Genomic DNA, 15,109 nt, shown 5'->3' with positions numbered 1-15,109 from the left:
CCTACTATTTTGAAAACTACACCCCTCAAGAAACGTAACAAGGGTTACAGTGAGACTTAACACCCCACAGCTTTTTGGTATATTCGCATGTGTAGGGGCTTTTTTTCCTATTTCCTTTGTGAAAATGAAAAAATTAGGGTAACACCAGCATTTTAGTGACATTTTTTTTTTCATTTTCCCATCCAACTTTAACGAAAATTTGTCAAACATCCGTGGGGTGTTAAGGCTTACTATACCCCTTGTTACATTCCGTGAGGGGTGTAGTTTCCAAAATGGGGTCGCAGTGAGTATTTATCTTTTTGCGTTTATGTCAGAACCGTTATAAAATTAGCCACCCCTGTGCAAATCACCAATTTAGGCCTCAAATGTACATGACGCTCTCTCACTCCTGATCCATGTAGTTCGTCCGCAGAGCATTTTACGCCCACATATGGGGTATTTCCATACTCAGGAGAAATTGCGTTACAAATTTTTTTTTTTACACTAACAGGTGTAGACTTTAACTTTTCCTTTTCATAAGGGTAAAAGGAGAAAAAGCCCCCCAAAATTTGTAACGCAATTGCTCCAGAGTACGGAAATACCCCATATGTGGCCCTAAACTGTTTCCTTGAAATAGGACAGGGCTCCAAAGTGAGAGAGCGCCATGCGCATTTGATGACTAAATTAGGGATTACATAGGGGTGGACATAGGGGTATTCTACAGCAGCGATTCCCAAACAGGGTGCCTCCAGCTGTTGCTAAACTCCCAGCATGCCGGGACAGTCAGTGGCTGTCCAGCAATGCTGGGAGTTGTTGTTTTGCAACAGCTGGAGGCTCCATTTTGGGAACACTTCCGTACAATACGTTTTCATTTTTATTGGGGGGGGGGGGGGGGCACAGGGGACAGTGAAAGGGGGTGTGTAAGTAGTGTTTTACCCTTTATTATGTGTTAGTATAGTGTAGTATTTTTAGGGTACATTCACACAGGCAGGTGTTTACGGTGAGTTTCCCGCTAGGAGTTTGCGGCAGAAAATTTGCTGCAGCTCAAACTTGAAGCTGGAAACTCAGTGTAAACCCTCCCGTGTGACTGTACCCTGTACATTCACATGGAGGGGGGGGGGGGGATAAACCTCCAGCTGATGCGAAACTACAACTCCCAGCATTCACTGACAGACCGCGCATGCTGGGAGTTGTACTTTTGCAACAGCTGGAGGCACTCTGGTTGGAAAAACTTCAGTTAGGTTCTGTTACCTAGCTCAGTATTTTCTAACCAGTGTGCCTCCAGCTGTTGCAAAACTACAGCTCCCAGTACTGATCGCCGAAGGGCATGCTGGGAGATGTAGATATGCAGCAGCTGGAGGTATGCAACTACAACTCCCAGCATGCAGAGACAGCTGTCTGCTTTTTGGGCATGCTGGGAGTTGTAGTTTTTCAAGATCTGAAGGGCCACAGTTTAGAGACCACCTTACAGTGATCTTCAAACTGTGGTCCTCCAGATGTTGCAAACCTACAAATCCCAGCATGCCCAAACAGCTGTCTGGGCATGCAGGGAGTTGTAGTTTTGCAAGATCTAGAGGGCCACAGTTTAGGGACCACTGTACAGTGATCTCCAAATTGTAGCCCTCCAGCTGTTGCAAAACTGCAAATCCCAGCATGCCCAGTACACTATATAGTGATCTCAAAACTGTAGCCCTCCAGATGTTGCTAGGCAACTACTCACCAGCTTCCGTAGGATCACCGCACCAGGGAGCCGCATCGCCATCCTCTGCTGCCCGCCGCCGATGGTAAGTGGACCTCCGGCGCCGGTCACCGTCGGTTCCCGCGTTCTGCCCAGACTACTGTGGGTGGGCAGAACGGGGGAACCAAACTTTAACACCCCCGCCCCCGATCTGCTATTGGTCGCTTCTGACCGACCAATAGCAGGGATAGGAGAGGTGGCACCCCTGCCACCTCACCCCTATCCCTTCAGGGGGATCGTGGGTGTCTTGGACAACCTCGATTCCCCTTATCTCGATTACCCGTATTACCCGGAATCGCTGCAAATCGCCGGTGTGAATTCAGTCTCAGGACCCCCCTGGGCATTGGCACGGGATGCCTGCTGATCGGGGACCAAAATTCCCACAGGTACGCCCTTGGTCCTTAAGTACCAGGGCGTCAGGGCATACCTGTATGCCCGTGGCCCCTAACAGGTTAATTGGGAACTAGTATTTATTATTCACTTAGCTATTACTTTTTTACACAATTGGTATCGTGAGCCCTTACTCTTTCTGTTTCATCCTAGTATTTTTCTTTTGTTTGTTTTTGCATCATGTTTTTAACTAATGGTGTTTTCAATAAAGATATATTTTAATCCGTTACACGCTGGTTCTTTCTGTATGGTTTTTGTGTGGGGTTAGTTATCCCTTAAAGGGTAGCTCCCACCATCCTATTTTTTTTTATTTGCTTGCCCGTTCCCCCCCCCCCCCCGCTACGGCACTAGCCCGTTCCCGCCTACCCTCCCTCCCCGCCCCGCATACCCCGTTCCCTCATTACACTTGCAGTTACTGCAGAGTCCGGCAGCGGGCGTGCAGGGACAGCGGCGGCAACGAGGCAGCTGTGGCGATGTGCGGGAGGAGTGGCCTCCCAGCCAGTGGCTGGGGAGCCAATGCACTCGCTCCCACCTGTCTAATTGACAGGCAGGGAGCGAGTGCAGCCTAACTGAAAAAGGACTGATTGCCAGGCCAAAATCAGCCCTTTTTCAGTAGCCGGTTTTCAAATGTAAATTAAACCTTTTTAATGGAAAAAAAAAATAATAAAAGTATATAAGAGATATGTTGTAGTACATAAGTACTACAACATATCAAAAAATAAAGTTGGTGACAGTGCCCATTTAACCTTTAGATATTGATTAACCCCTTAACGACGCATATTTACGTCCTGCGCCGGCTCCCGCGATATGAAGCGGGGTCGCGCCGCGATCCTGCATCATATCACGTCGGTCCCGGCACTCATCAACGGCCGGGATCGGCGGCTAATACCACACATCGCCGATCGCGGCGATGTGCGGTATTAACCCTTTAGAAGCGGCGGTCAAAGCTGACCGCAGCTTCTAAAGTGAAACTGAAAGTGACCCGGCTGCTCAGTCGGGCTGTTCGGGACCGCCGCGGTGAAATCCAGGCAGGAGCAGTCAAGCGCCGATAATGCTGATCACAGGCGTGTTAATACACGCCAGTGATCAGCATAGGAGATCAGTGTGTGCAGTGTTAGAGGTCCCTATGGGACCTCTAACACTGCAAAAAAATTTTTTTTTTAAAGTGTTAACAAAGGTCATTTAACCCCTTCCCTAATAAAAGTTTGAATCACCCCCCTTTTCCCATAAAAAAAATAAAACAGTGTAAAAAAAATAAAAAATAAACATATGTGGTATCGCCGCGTGCGTAAATGTCCGAACTATAAAAATATATCATTAATTAAACCACACGGTCAATGGCGTACGCGCAAAAAAATTCCTAAGTCCAAAAAAGCGTATTTTAGTCACTTTTTATACCATTAAAAAAATGAATAATAAGTGATCAAAAAGTCCGATCAAAACAAAAATCATACTGATAAAAACTTCAGATCAAGGCGCAAAAAATGAGTCCTCATACCGCCCTGTATGTGGAAAATAAAAAAGTTATAGGGGTCAGAAGATGACATTTTTAAACGTATAAATTTTCCTGCATGTAGTTATGATTTTTTCCAGAAGTACGACAAAATCAAACCTATATAAGTAGGATATCATTTTAATCGTATGGACCTACAGAATAATGATAAGGTGTCATTTTTACTGAAATATGCACTGCGTAGAAACGGAAGCCCCCAAAAGTTACAAAATGGCGTTTTTTTTTCGATTTTGTCGCACAATGATTTTTTTTTCCGTTTCGCCGTGCATTTTTGGGTAAAATGACTAATGTCACTGCAAAGTAGAATTGGCGACGCAAAAAATAAGCCATAATATGGATTTTTAGGTGGAAAATTGAAAGGGTTATGATTTTTAAAAGGTAAGGAGGAAAAAACGAAAGTGCAAAAACGGAAAAACCCTGAGTCCTTAAGGGGTTAAGTTAATTTCCGCACTCCTTTAAGAGCACCAACCAGCGCATATGCTAACCATACCCCCTGAAAGCGCACAAGAAATGATAATGATAAAGCCTGTGCAGGCAACATAAAAATACCGCAAAAACGTAAGAAAATTCAATGCACAAAAAAAAAACAAAAAAAACACTGTGCACAGTTTTTACCGTACGCTTCCCCCTACTGTTTGAAAAATGGCGCAATCAGAGTTCCCCATAATGTGGCTCGATAACGGTGCAAAACTACAACTTCCACCATGCCCTCAGCTGTGCCTAAGGAATTACTAAAAGGAATTACTTTCCCTTCATAACATGTTGTCCTTTCATCACTAAGACACACTAGGACACCATAACCCGTCGGTAACTGCTCTGCCCTCTTTGCCAGTAACAAACAGAGAAGATCCTCAGCTTCTCCAGTACTTTCGGTTTCTCTCTCTCGGCATGACGTCATGACGTCCGACGGAGGGGGCGGAGCTTGAAAGGAAAGCGGCTGATTCCTGGTTTTGCTCCGGTGTGTGAATGCGGTGCTGACACTTTAGGATCTGCTCCGGTTCTGTATGAGGTACAGCACAGCCATAACCCCGGTACATGTCCTGTTCACTGTCCTTCCTCTAGCAGGTGATCTCCTGCGTGTACACCAGGGGGCAGCCGCGGCTCTGATGCCTCCTGTCAGTCATTGTGATTGACACTTGTCATCACGTGATAGATCCTCCTAGGTTCAGTAGAGTAAATCACATATTGCAGTGTTTCCCAATCCAGCTGTTGCAAAACTACAACTTCCAGCATGCCCGGACAGCCGAAGGTTGTCCGGGCATGCTGGGAGTTGTAGTTTGCAACAGCTGAGAGATTCCTAGATGGGAAACACTGACATATTGGGCACATTGCAAAATCATATCCCCGCCAGACTCAGTTCTAAATTTGCGCAGAATTAATACATTGCCATATTAAAGCGCCTAGGCTCATACCGCATGACAGACTTCCATAAAATTGCCCCGCCATAGTGAGGCGTTGAGAGCAATTCGCACCCCGCAATTCCATTCGATTGGACCACCAGGTATGGATGCCATAATTTAAATGTCGCAATCACAGCATTTAAACAGTTAATTGACAGACATCAAAGTGATCCCCAATGTCCGTCATTAGAGGCAGGACCTGGTCCATGACGGGTAAATGTTAAAGGGCTGACAGAAACCTAGGCTCCAGGACAAAACTTGGCGCCTGTGGTTTGTAGAGCCTTGTAATATTGTAACATATTAGTGAGATCACATGAGAGAATGTTCACTTGACATTCGGCTCTGAAGGTCCCTATAAAAGTACAGACTCTTAAAGGGGTTATCCAGGAAAAAACTTTTTTTATATACCAACTGGCTCCAGAAAGTTAAACAGATTTGTAAATTTCTTCTGTTAAAAAAAATCTTAATCCTTTCGGTACTTATGAGCTGCTGAAGTTGAGTTGTTCTTTTCTGTCTAAGTGCTCTCTGAGGACACATGTCTCGGGAACCGCCCAGTTTAGAAGCAAATCCCCATAGCAAACCTATTCTACTCTGTGCAGTTCCCAAGACAAGCAGAGGTGTCAGCAGAGAGCACTGTTGCCAGACAGAAAACAACAACTCAACCTCAGCAGCTGATAATTATTGGAAAGATTAAGATTTTTTAATAGAAGTCATTTACGAATCTGTTTAACTTTCTGGAGCCAGTTGACATTTTTTTTCCTTGAATACCCCTTTAATTTCTCATCGAAAGTTCTGTTGTGAAACATCCACTGTGTTCACAGCGCCGAGGACTACTCACGGTAGTCAGTGGGACTGTGATCCAAGGTGGGATGTCTGCGGATTTCATCCCGTGTAGTATGTAGAAGTGTACGTGGTTGCCTTATGCATTAGCGAAATGGACTTTATGCTGCTATCTTATCTTCTCCATGTCATTTAGATTACCAAGTTTTTTTCGTGACCCTTTTATCATTTCACAACAGTTTGTCCTAAAGCATACAGTACATGGACTCTCAGGACTTTTCAGGATAAGCTGCTGTGTGTGTACATGAGTAGCGGCCCTATTTCTGGTCATTAAAGCGTTACTCCGCTCCCCAGCGCCCGCTAAATTCCACCTCACACCGGAACATTGAGTTCCTGGACGCTGTGTGCGGGCTTCCGTGTTCAGGCCCGCCCCCTTGTTATGTCACGGCCTGCCCCATCAATGAAAGTCTATGGGAAGGGGGCGCGACATCCGGGGGTGGGACGTGACGTCACATGATGGGGCGTGAGGTAACGAAGGGGCGGGCGTGAAAACGGAAGCCCGCACACAGCGTTCAGGAACTCAATGTTCCAGACACTGGGGAGCGGAATAACCCTTTAACTTGTATATGTCTGTATTCACTAGTTTTTCCCACTGCAGGCACCATCTTTAATTTTCAGTTGTCCCTCGCTAGTGGTTAGAGCCTAGTATCTATGATAACTCCCTAAGGGTTTGTTCAGATGAGCGGAACAGCAGCGTATTTTACACTGCAGATCCCCGCCGAAGGACCGCTACAGGGTGCCTTTAGATGTGCCTGCTCGGAGCTGCAATACACGCGCGCATGCGCAATATACTCGCACATCGCGGCTGCTCTCGGCCTAGCTCAGGGAGCAGGGAGAGCGGCTACGATGTGTCCGAGTACACCACTCATGCGTGGCGCAGTGTGTCTGCTCGTAGCGGCGTATTGCCATTCCGAGCAGGCACATCTAAAGGCACCCTGTAGCGGTCCTTCGGTGGCAGATCCTCAGGGTATTTTTACAACACAGAATTTCACCCGGGAATTCCGCTATGTGAACCTCAACATTGGTGTAAAAGGGTCTTCTAAGGAATTCTACGGAATTTCAGCGGCAGAGTATTCCGTTGCTGAAATTAATGTTGAAAGAATGAGCAAGTTCATTGGCAGAATTACGCTCGTACTGCATTGCCATCAGTGGACGGCACAAGTGTGGTCCTACCGCCTAAGGATTTTGCAAGTAGAAGAATTCCGCGGGCAGAGATTCCACTGTGTGAACATACTCCTAAACTGCACACGCACACAGGAAAGGAAAGAGTGCCCCCTATTTATGTATAGCACACCTTCAGAGGTAGCAGCCTGAAGGACATTATACAGCAGTACTGAGCAGTATAAACTGTGATATTCACTTCTACCTCCTGCCATCTGTTTGCTTTTGACTCTAATCCTCCTCCCTCCAAAGACCTGTTTGGGCATCTGTAACCTAATCGGTCAGTGAGCTGATTCTGTTTGAGACGGAGGGTGTGCAGTGTGAATTAGGAGTTTAGGAAGGTGATGGTTTATGTCAGGAAATGCGCCTGATAGAGAATTTTTTTTTCCTGTTTATAGATTACATTACAAAGCTTCTTATACTTACTCTGAACAGAGTTTGGTGCAATGACAGTGCCTATTTAAAATGGGTTGTTTGGCCCACAAAATGTTTGGGCCAGGGTTTAGGATGGGAACAAAAACAAATTGCAAATTTTGCACATAAATGGCTATTTTTAAGCAAAACTGCCATTTGAAAATTAGCAACATTTGGAGCATGTATGCACTCTGTGCCAAGGGGACATGAAGGAGGGAGAAGAGACATTGGAAGGGGGCTCGCCTTAGCTGTAGGGGACATGTCGGGGTTGCGCCCTTCTCACATGTGACTTTCAGGCCAACTTGCGACATTGAAAGTGGAAGTGCCTGCTGATAGATATTCCTACGGGCGTGCAGGTATGCCCTGGGTCCTTAAAGGGGTACTCACGTGAAAAAAGATTTTTTAAATCAACCGGTGCCAGAAAGTTAAACAGATTCGTAAATTACTTCTATTAAAATTTTTTAATCCTTCCAATGCATTTTATGGGCTGTATATTACAGAGGAAATGCTTTTCTTTTTGGATTTCTCTGATGTCATGACCACAGTGCTCTCTGCTGACCTCTGCTGTCCATTTTAGGAACTGTCCAGAGCAGCATATGTTTGCTATGGGGATTTTCTCCTGCTCTGGACAGTTCCAAAAATGGACAGCAGAGGTCAGCAGAGAGCACTGTGGTCGTGACATCAGAGCAATCCAAAAAGAAAAGCATTTCCCCTAAAAAGTACTGGAAGGATTAAGATTTTTTAATAGAAGTAATTTACAAATCTGTTTAACTTTCTGGCACCTCGAGCTGGGCGGTAAGAGCAAAAACGCGTATCACAGTATTTTTGTAAGTGATGGCGGTTCCACAGTATTTAACGGTATCCCCCCCCCCCATGTTTCCTGGGCGCTGCTTCTCTTCCAACACCCCCCCCAATGAATTATCAGCTGCGCTGTCCACACATCTGTCCCCACATCATGTTACTGCAAGCGCTCCTCTGCTCATCCTCATATGAGTTGCAGGCCGCTGGCGCTAGAAATCTGTACTGTACTAAAAATAACGTTTCCCGGGCTCTGGTACCGTCTTCACTGTCCTGCGCTGCATTCCTCTTGCTATATCGCCCAGCACTACTGGCACCAGTTGATTTAAAAAAAAAAGCTTTCCACAGGAGTACCCCTTTAAGTATCAGGGCGTCGGGGAGTACCTGAAGGCCCTGGGTCCCTAAGTGGTTAAAGGGGTACTCCACTGGAAAAATAAATTCAAAAATCAATTGATGCCAGAAAGTTAAACAGATTTGTAAATCATTACTATTTTAACCCCTTAAGGACTCAGGGTTTTTCCGTTTTTGCACTTTAGTTTTTTCCTCCTTACCTTTTAAAAATCATAACCCTTTCAATTTTCCACCTAAAAATCCATATGATGGATTATTTTTTGCGTCGCCAATTCTACTTTGCAGTGACATTAGTCATTTTACCCAAAAATGCACGGCGAAACGGAAAAAAAAATCATTGTGCGACAAAATCAAAGAAAAAACACCATTTTGTAACTTTTGGGGGCTTCCGTTTCTACACAGTGCATATTTCGGTAAAAAATTCACCTTATCATTATTCTGTAGGTCCATACGGTTAAAATGATACCCTACTTATCTTGGTTTGATTTTGTCGCACTTCTGGAAAAAATCATAACTACATGCAGGAAAATTTATACGTTTAAAAATTTCATCTTCGGCGATGTGTGGTATTAGCCGCGGGTCCCGGCCGTTGATGAGCGCCAGGACCGACGCGATATGATGCACGATCCCGCTTCATATGCGATCCCGCTTCATATCGCGGGAGCCGGCGCAGGACGTAAATATACGTCCTGCGTCGTTAAGGGGTTAAAATCTTAATCCTTCCAGTACTTATCAGCTGCTACATGATCCACATGAAGTTATTTTCTTTTTGAATTTCTTTTCTGTCTGACCACACTGCTCTCTGCTGACACCTCTGTCCATTTTAGGAACTGTCCAGCTCTGGACAGTTCCTGATGTAGACAGAGGTGTCAGCAGAGAGCAGTGTGGTCAGACAGAAAGGAAATTCAAAAAGAAAAGAACTTCCTCTGTAGCATACAGTAGCTGATAAGTACTGAAAGGGTTAATATTTTTAAATAGAAGTAATTAAAAAAAAATTTAATTTCTGGCACCAGTTGATAAGAAAAATAATAATAATTTTTCCAGTGGAGTACCCCTTCTTTAAGACCTCTGAAAAATTTAAGAAGCGATCTGATTGGTTGCTATGGGCAGCTGGTCAACTTTTCCTCTGCACAAGTTTTGAGAAATCTCCCCCAGTGTCAATAGTCTGATGGTATTGTGGCTTAGAGGGCTTTGTGCTTGATACAGTAAGGGGCACCGTGGCTAAATGTTGGGGTGTAGTGCTTGACACTATGGGGGGCTGAATTTTGGGTGCATTATGCCTGATATTATAAGGATAACTTGGAGCTCTAGTGATACTTGATACTTGGAGAGGCATTGTGCTTGATACTGTAATGGGCAATACAGCTGATTTGGGGTCAGAGGGGGAGATTTATCAAAACCAGTGCAGAGGAAAAGTTGCCCAGTTGTCCATAGCAACCAATCAGATCGCTTCTTTCATTTTTAACAAGGCCTCTGCAAAATGAAAGAAGGGATCTGATTGGTTGCAATGGGCAACTCAGCAAGTTTTCCTCAGGACAGGTTTTGATAAATCTCTCCCATTATGCCTGACACTTTGAGGGGCACTGTAAATGGATTTTAGAGGCACTGTACATAAAATTGGGTGGAGCACGGTGGCCAGCTTTGGAGGCATTGTACTGGACACTGAGGAGTACTATGGCTGACATTGGGGATATTTGCCCAGATTTATCAAACTGTGTGAGAGAAAAAGTGGATTGATTTCCCTCCAGGAACCAATCACAGCTCAGTTCTGGTAAAATGAAAGCTGAGCTGTGATTGGTTGCTGTGGGAAAATCACAAAAAATCACTTTTTCTCTCACACAGTTTGATAAATATAGGCCATTGTGCCTGACACTTTGAGGGGCACTGCGGTTGGCATTGTGGGGCGTTTTGTCTGGCACTGTGAGAAGTCCTGTTGCTGACATTTTGCCTACAGTGCTTTGACTGGCTTTGGGGGCATTGGATCTGATACTGTGGGTAATTTTAGAACCAATTAGACTGGCAATAATGGGCATTGTGACAGCTGTCACGCCCCCTCCCATAGGCTTGCATTGAGGGGCGGAGCGTGATGTCACACGGGGGCGGAGGCTTGACGTCACACGCCGCCGGCCCCGTGGTTGCCGGTAATCAGACCCGGAGCGAACATGCTCCGGGGACTGATTTTAACTGGGGTGCTGCGTGCAAGATCCCGGTGGTCCCCAGCGGCGGGACCCCCGCGATCATGCATCTTAACCCCTATCCTTTGGATAGGGGATAAGATGTCTAAGCGCCGAAGTACCCCTTTAAGTGATAAACCTGTGACTGGTTCTGTATAAGGAAATTATATAACTTTGCAGTTTCTGCATAGGGGGCGGCACAGTATTATGCACTTGAGTTACTGCAGACACTTGGGGGGGGGGGGGCGGATTTATCTACTGGTGTGCACCTGCCAAGTTGCATGCACAGTGGGGGAGATTTATCAAAACTTGTCCAGAGGAAAAGTTGCTTAGTTGCCCATAGCAACCAATCAGATCACTTCTTTCATTTTTGTAAAGGCCTCTGAAAATTGAAAGGAGTGAACTTATTGGTTGCTATGGGCAATTCAGCCATGTTTCCTCTGGACAAGCTTTGATAAATTTCCCATAGTGTGCTTTTATTTTGCACATTTACTTAGCGCTATTTTTATGTTGTCTACGAAGGCTTTATCATTCATCTTGTGCACTTTTAGTAGCCGTGGTTAGCAAATGCACTGGTTGGTGCGCTAAATTGATCACGTGTGCAAGAAATAAATTTTGCACAAATGTACTCCTGTGACTGGTTTGGTATAGGGGTGTGTGCAAGCTTTTCACCCTTTTCAGCTCTATCCAGGGGCTGCCTGTCATTTGTCCAAATATATGATGTGACCAGCGCAACACAATATAAAAATAATGCACACACACTTCTGCATCATCATAGGTGTGTATTGGATATAGATGTACTGTTAGATAACAATAAAATCCTCAGTTTCAACCAAAATGTGAAATGTATACATTATTCTGTAATGTGAATTTGCAGCGCCCCACCTCTTTACTGTATGTCCCGGACGGTGGGTTACGTTACATCACACCACAATCTGCGATGACTGCCGCATTCTCGTAAACCTAACAACCATTTCCAATTTCAGAGCCTGAGAATGGCGGCCGCCGTGATCTGCTGTAAGATCTGGACGTCTTGGCACTGAAATGACTTTTTAATGAGAAATGGAAAAAGTGACTTGCCGGTTCTGTGCAGGTGGAAAAAGGTTAACACAACTCGGCTGTCAGATCTAGTTATAAAAATGTCCATAGAACTGAAGGAAAATACACGAGACAGAAGAGAATGACCTAAAAGTAAGTGCTAATAAGGGCTTTCAGTCCCCAGAGTACCTGCCGTATATTACCATTGTGCTGTCACAGGGCGAGATCAGGACCCCTGCCCCTCGGGAGGAATCCTGCCAAGTAAAGACGCTTACCCCCTAAATCTTAGGTTGCATCTGGCACATAGCGGCATAAACCTGTGTTTACTGTGAGATCTATGACAGCTTAACTAAAGTAGGCACAAAATAAGTGCTGTAAGGAGGCAGAAAGGCGGCTACTACTTGTTTTAATGTGTCCCCACTCTAGTCTGATTTTCTAGTGCAATAACGTCATAGACCAGTGGTCTCCAAATTGTGCCCCCCCCCAGATGTTGCAAAACTACAACTCCCAGGATGCCCGGACAGCTGGGAGTTGTAGTTTTGCAACATCTGAAGGATCACAGTTTGGAAACCACTGCACTACATTTGTTAAACATTAAGGCATATGCAGACTAAAGGGGAGATATTACATTTAGGAAGCACCATTGTGTACATAGTAGGCCAACGGCTGTCTGGGCATGCTGGGAGTTGTAGTTTTGCAACGTCTGGAGGGTCACAGTTTGAAGACCACTGCACTAGATGTTCTAAAACGTTGGGGCATATGTAGACTAAAGGGGAACGATTATATTTATGAGGCAGCATCGTGTACATTGTAGGCCGATGGCTGTCTGGGCAGGCTGAAAATTGTAAATCTGTAGGTCCACAGTTTGGAGACCACTGCACTAGATGTTCTAAAACATTGGGGCACATGTATAACTTCTGTCCTACATTTAGGAGGCAACACTGTGAACATAGTATGCCAACAGCTGTCTGGGAATTCTGGGAGTTGTAGTTTTGCAACATCTGGAGAGCCAAAGTGTGGAGACCATTGTCCTAAACCAGTGTTTCCCAACCATGAAGCCTCCAGCTGTTGTTCATTCCGATATCTTACAATTGTCAGGAGATGACTATTGGGTAACACCTGCCTGCCTCGTCTAACTGAGTGCTATATTGCCCAGAACGTTAGTTGGGAATGGTTGGATGTTCCATTCTACCTATAAAAGAAGTATTCTAACATTGGGTAAAAAACAAAAACATGCTGCAGAAGCACACAGCATTGCTTATCTGTCTGCCCCAGTTCTGAAACCACCCACAATCCATTTTTGGGGGGTCTTAGTCCTGTACTTCTGGATTAAGAATTTGCTCAGTACTGCAATTCCCAGAAAGCATTGCCCTCCCTCAGATTTTCATCACAGTCATCTGATGTTAACTACTACCCTCATTTTACAATCTTGCCAGTTCCCAGCCCAGAACATCTCATTTTACAGCAGACTATTGCACAGTCTTTGAGGTTGCAGCAGCTGATATTCATTCCCTGTTGGCTCCTCTATCTGTGGCATTGTTATATGCATATATATTATATTTTTTCAGAAAAACGTCTGAACTTGTTTATTGAGTCAGACATCACAACATCATGTGGAAGAGAGTTCCATAGTCTCACTGCTCTTACAGTAAAGAATCTCTGTGATGATGGTGAAACCTTCTTTCCTCTAGACGTAAAGAATGCCCCCTTGTCTTGGTTACCGGCCTTGTGAAGCATTCTGGTGATCTTAGACCTGAGCTAGGCCAGAAAAGAATTATTTAAAAAAAAAAATCATATTTAAGACTTCACTTTCTTTCTCTTCCTGCACTGTGGATTATTATGCCACTCATTTAAGGCTAGGTTAACACTGCGGAATCTCCAGACGGAACATTTCCACCCGGAGATTCCAAGTGCTGCCAGCGCGACTGAATCAGTCAGCACTAGGACTGCGCGGACACTGCAGTCTCCAATAGACTGCAATGTGTTCTGCGAGTATATCCGCCTGAAGAATGAGCAACGCCATTCTTCAGGCGGAAATTTTCAAGCGGATTTTCCGTTCACAACTTCTGCTTCAGAATTTCCGAAGTGTGAATTTGTCAATGGAAACCCATTCACTATACAATACATTTTAGTAAGCAGAATGTCTGTCTGCAATTTCAAAGCGGAATTGCAGGTGGAAATTCCGTAGTGTGAACCTAGCCTAAAAGATAGATACTGGCCCTGATTTACTATTGTAAACCCGACATGTTTTGTTGGGTTGTGTGCCAAAATGTGTCGCATTGCACCACAAACTGTGTCTGCGCCAGTATTTCCACCAAAAATTAAAAAAATGTAACCTACTCTCCATTTTACTAAGAGACACGAAAAAGGGGCGTGGCTTCCCTGAATAAAGGGGCATGCCCCAGACATTTTCAAAAAATCCAAACATATTCACTAAGGTTTCCACAGAAAATGTGGTGGATTCGAGCTGAGGAAAATCCGACATATCAGAGCATGTGTAAAAAAAAGCAAAACGTAGGGTAAAGTGCAAAACATAGGGAAACCATAGTAAATACCAAGGAAGAATAACTGTTGGGGAAAAAAATACAAAAAAAACACAAAGAAAACTCCACTACACTCAGGGCCTTTGTTTTTTTAATAGGGGCCCATATATGAAATAGTCTTCTTTGCTTTTCCATACAATAGGGAGGTGATTATTATTGTATGTCACAATCAAGTAATTTTTACCCCCATTTTCCTGTGCATACCTCATGTGTACTCACCCCCATAAAAGTGGATGTTCATTATAAATATCTTTTTTGGTACGTAAAAAAAAAAAAAGTTGCATGTGACAAACCAGTAGCCACTACAAAAGCAAAAACACATTTTACTTCATATAGAGCACAAGGGCAGAAGTTAAAAGTCACATTTTCTTGACAAATTGCGACAAATATGTAGTGACCCCCCGACCTACAATGGCCCCGACATACGATCATTTCAACATACGATGGCCTCTCAGAGGCCATCGCATGTTGAAGGCAGCATCAACATACAATGCTTTTGTATGTTGGGGCCATCGCATAAATGGCTATCCGGCAGCGCTGACTGCTTCAGCTGCCGCAGGATAGCCGTTTACGGTGCCCCGTGTGGTCCGCTGACGATCACTTACCTGTCCTCGGGGCTCAGGCGCGTCCTCTTCGGGATCCCCTGCATCGTCGGCGCTCTCCATCGTCGTCCCGTCATCCAATTGGAGCGGCGTGCGTAGCGTCGTGATGGCGGCAACGTGAGAGCGAGGATGCCGGGGAAGCAGAGGCCTTGCCGGAGCGTCGGGGAC

General features: G+C 44.9%; 1 protein-coding gene across 4 annotated transcripts in view; it reads left to right on the top strand.

Annotated features, from left to right (window-relative positions):
• Nucleotides 1-4,521: 4,521 nt before the first annotated feature.
• Nucleotides 4,522-15,109, top strand: part of LDAH (lipid droplet associated hydrolase) — a 289,096-nt gene continuing 278,508 nt past the window's right edge. Inside the window, exons 1-2 of one of the 4 annotated variants that reach the window (XM_056564285.1) lie at nucleotides 4,557-4,629; nucleotides 11,745-11,949. Coding sequence is in view for 1 of the 4 variants with exons in the window: in XM_056564282.1 (XP_056420257.1) it covers nucleotides 4,625-4,629 (5 nt within the window). In the remaining 3 variants the exon portion in view is untranslated. Of the gene's footprint in view, nucleotides 4,652-10,461; nucleotides 10,580-11,744; nucleotides 11,950-15,109 lie in introns of those variants that run through there. The other 3 variants (XM_056564286.1, XM_056564283.1, XM_056564282.1) reach the window with 3 other exon arrangements.

The sequence above is a fragment of the Hyla sarda genome, chromosome 3 (assembly GCF_029499605.1).
Source record: "Hyla sarda isolate aHylSar1 chromosome 3, aHylSar1.hap1, whole genome shotgun sequence".
NCBI classification, from domain to species: domain Eukaryota; kingdom Metazoa; phylum Chordata; class Amphibia; order Anura; family Hylidae; genus Hyla; species Hyla sarda.
Note: the sequence above shows the minus strand (reverse complement) of the source record. Positions and strands in the feature narration are given on the sequence as shown.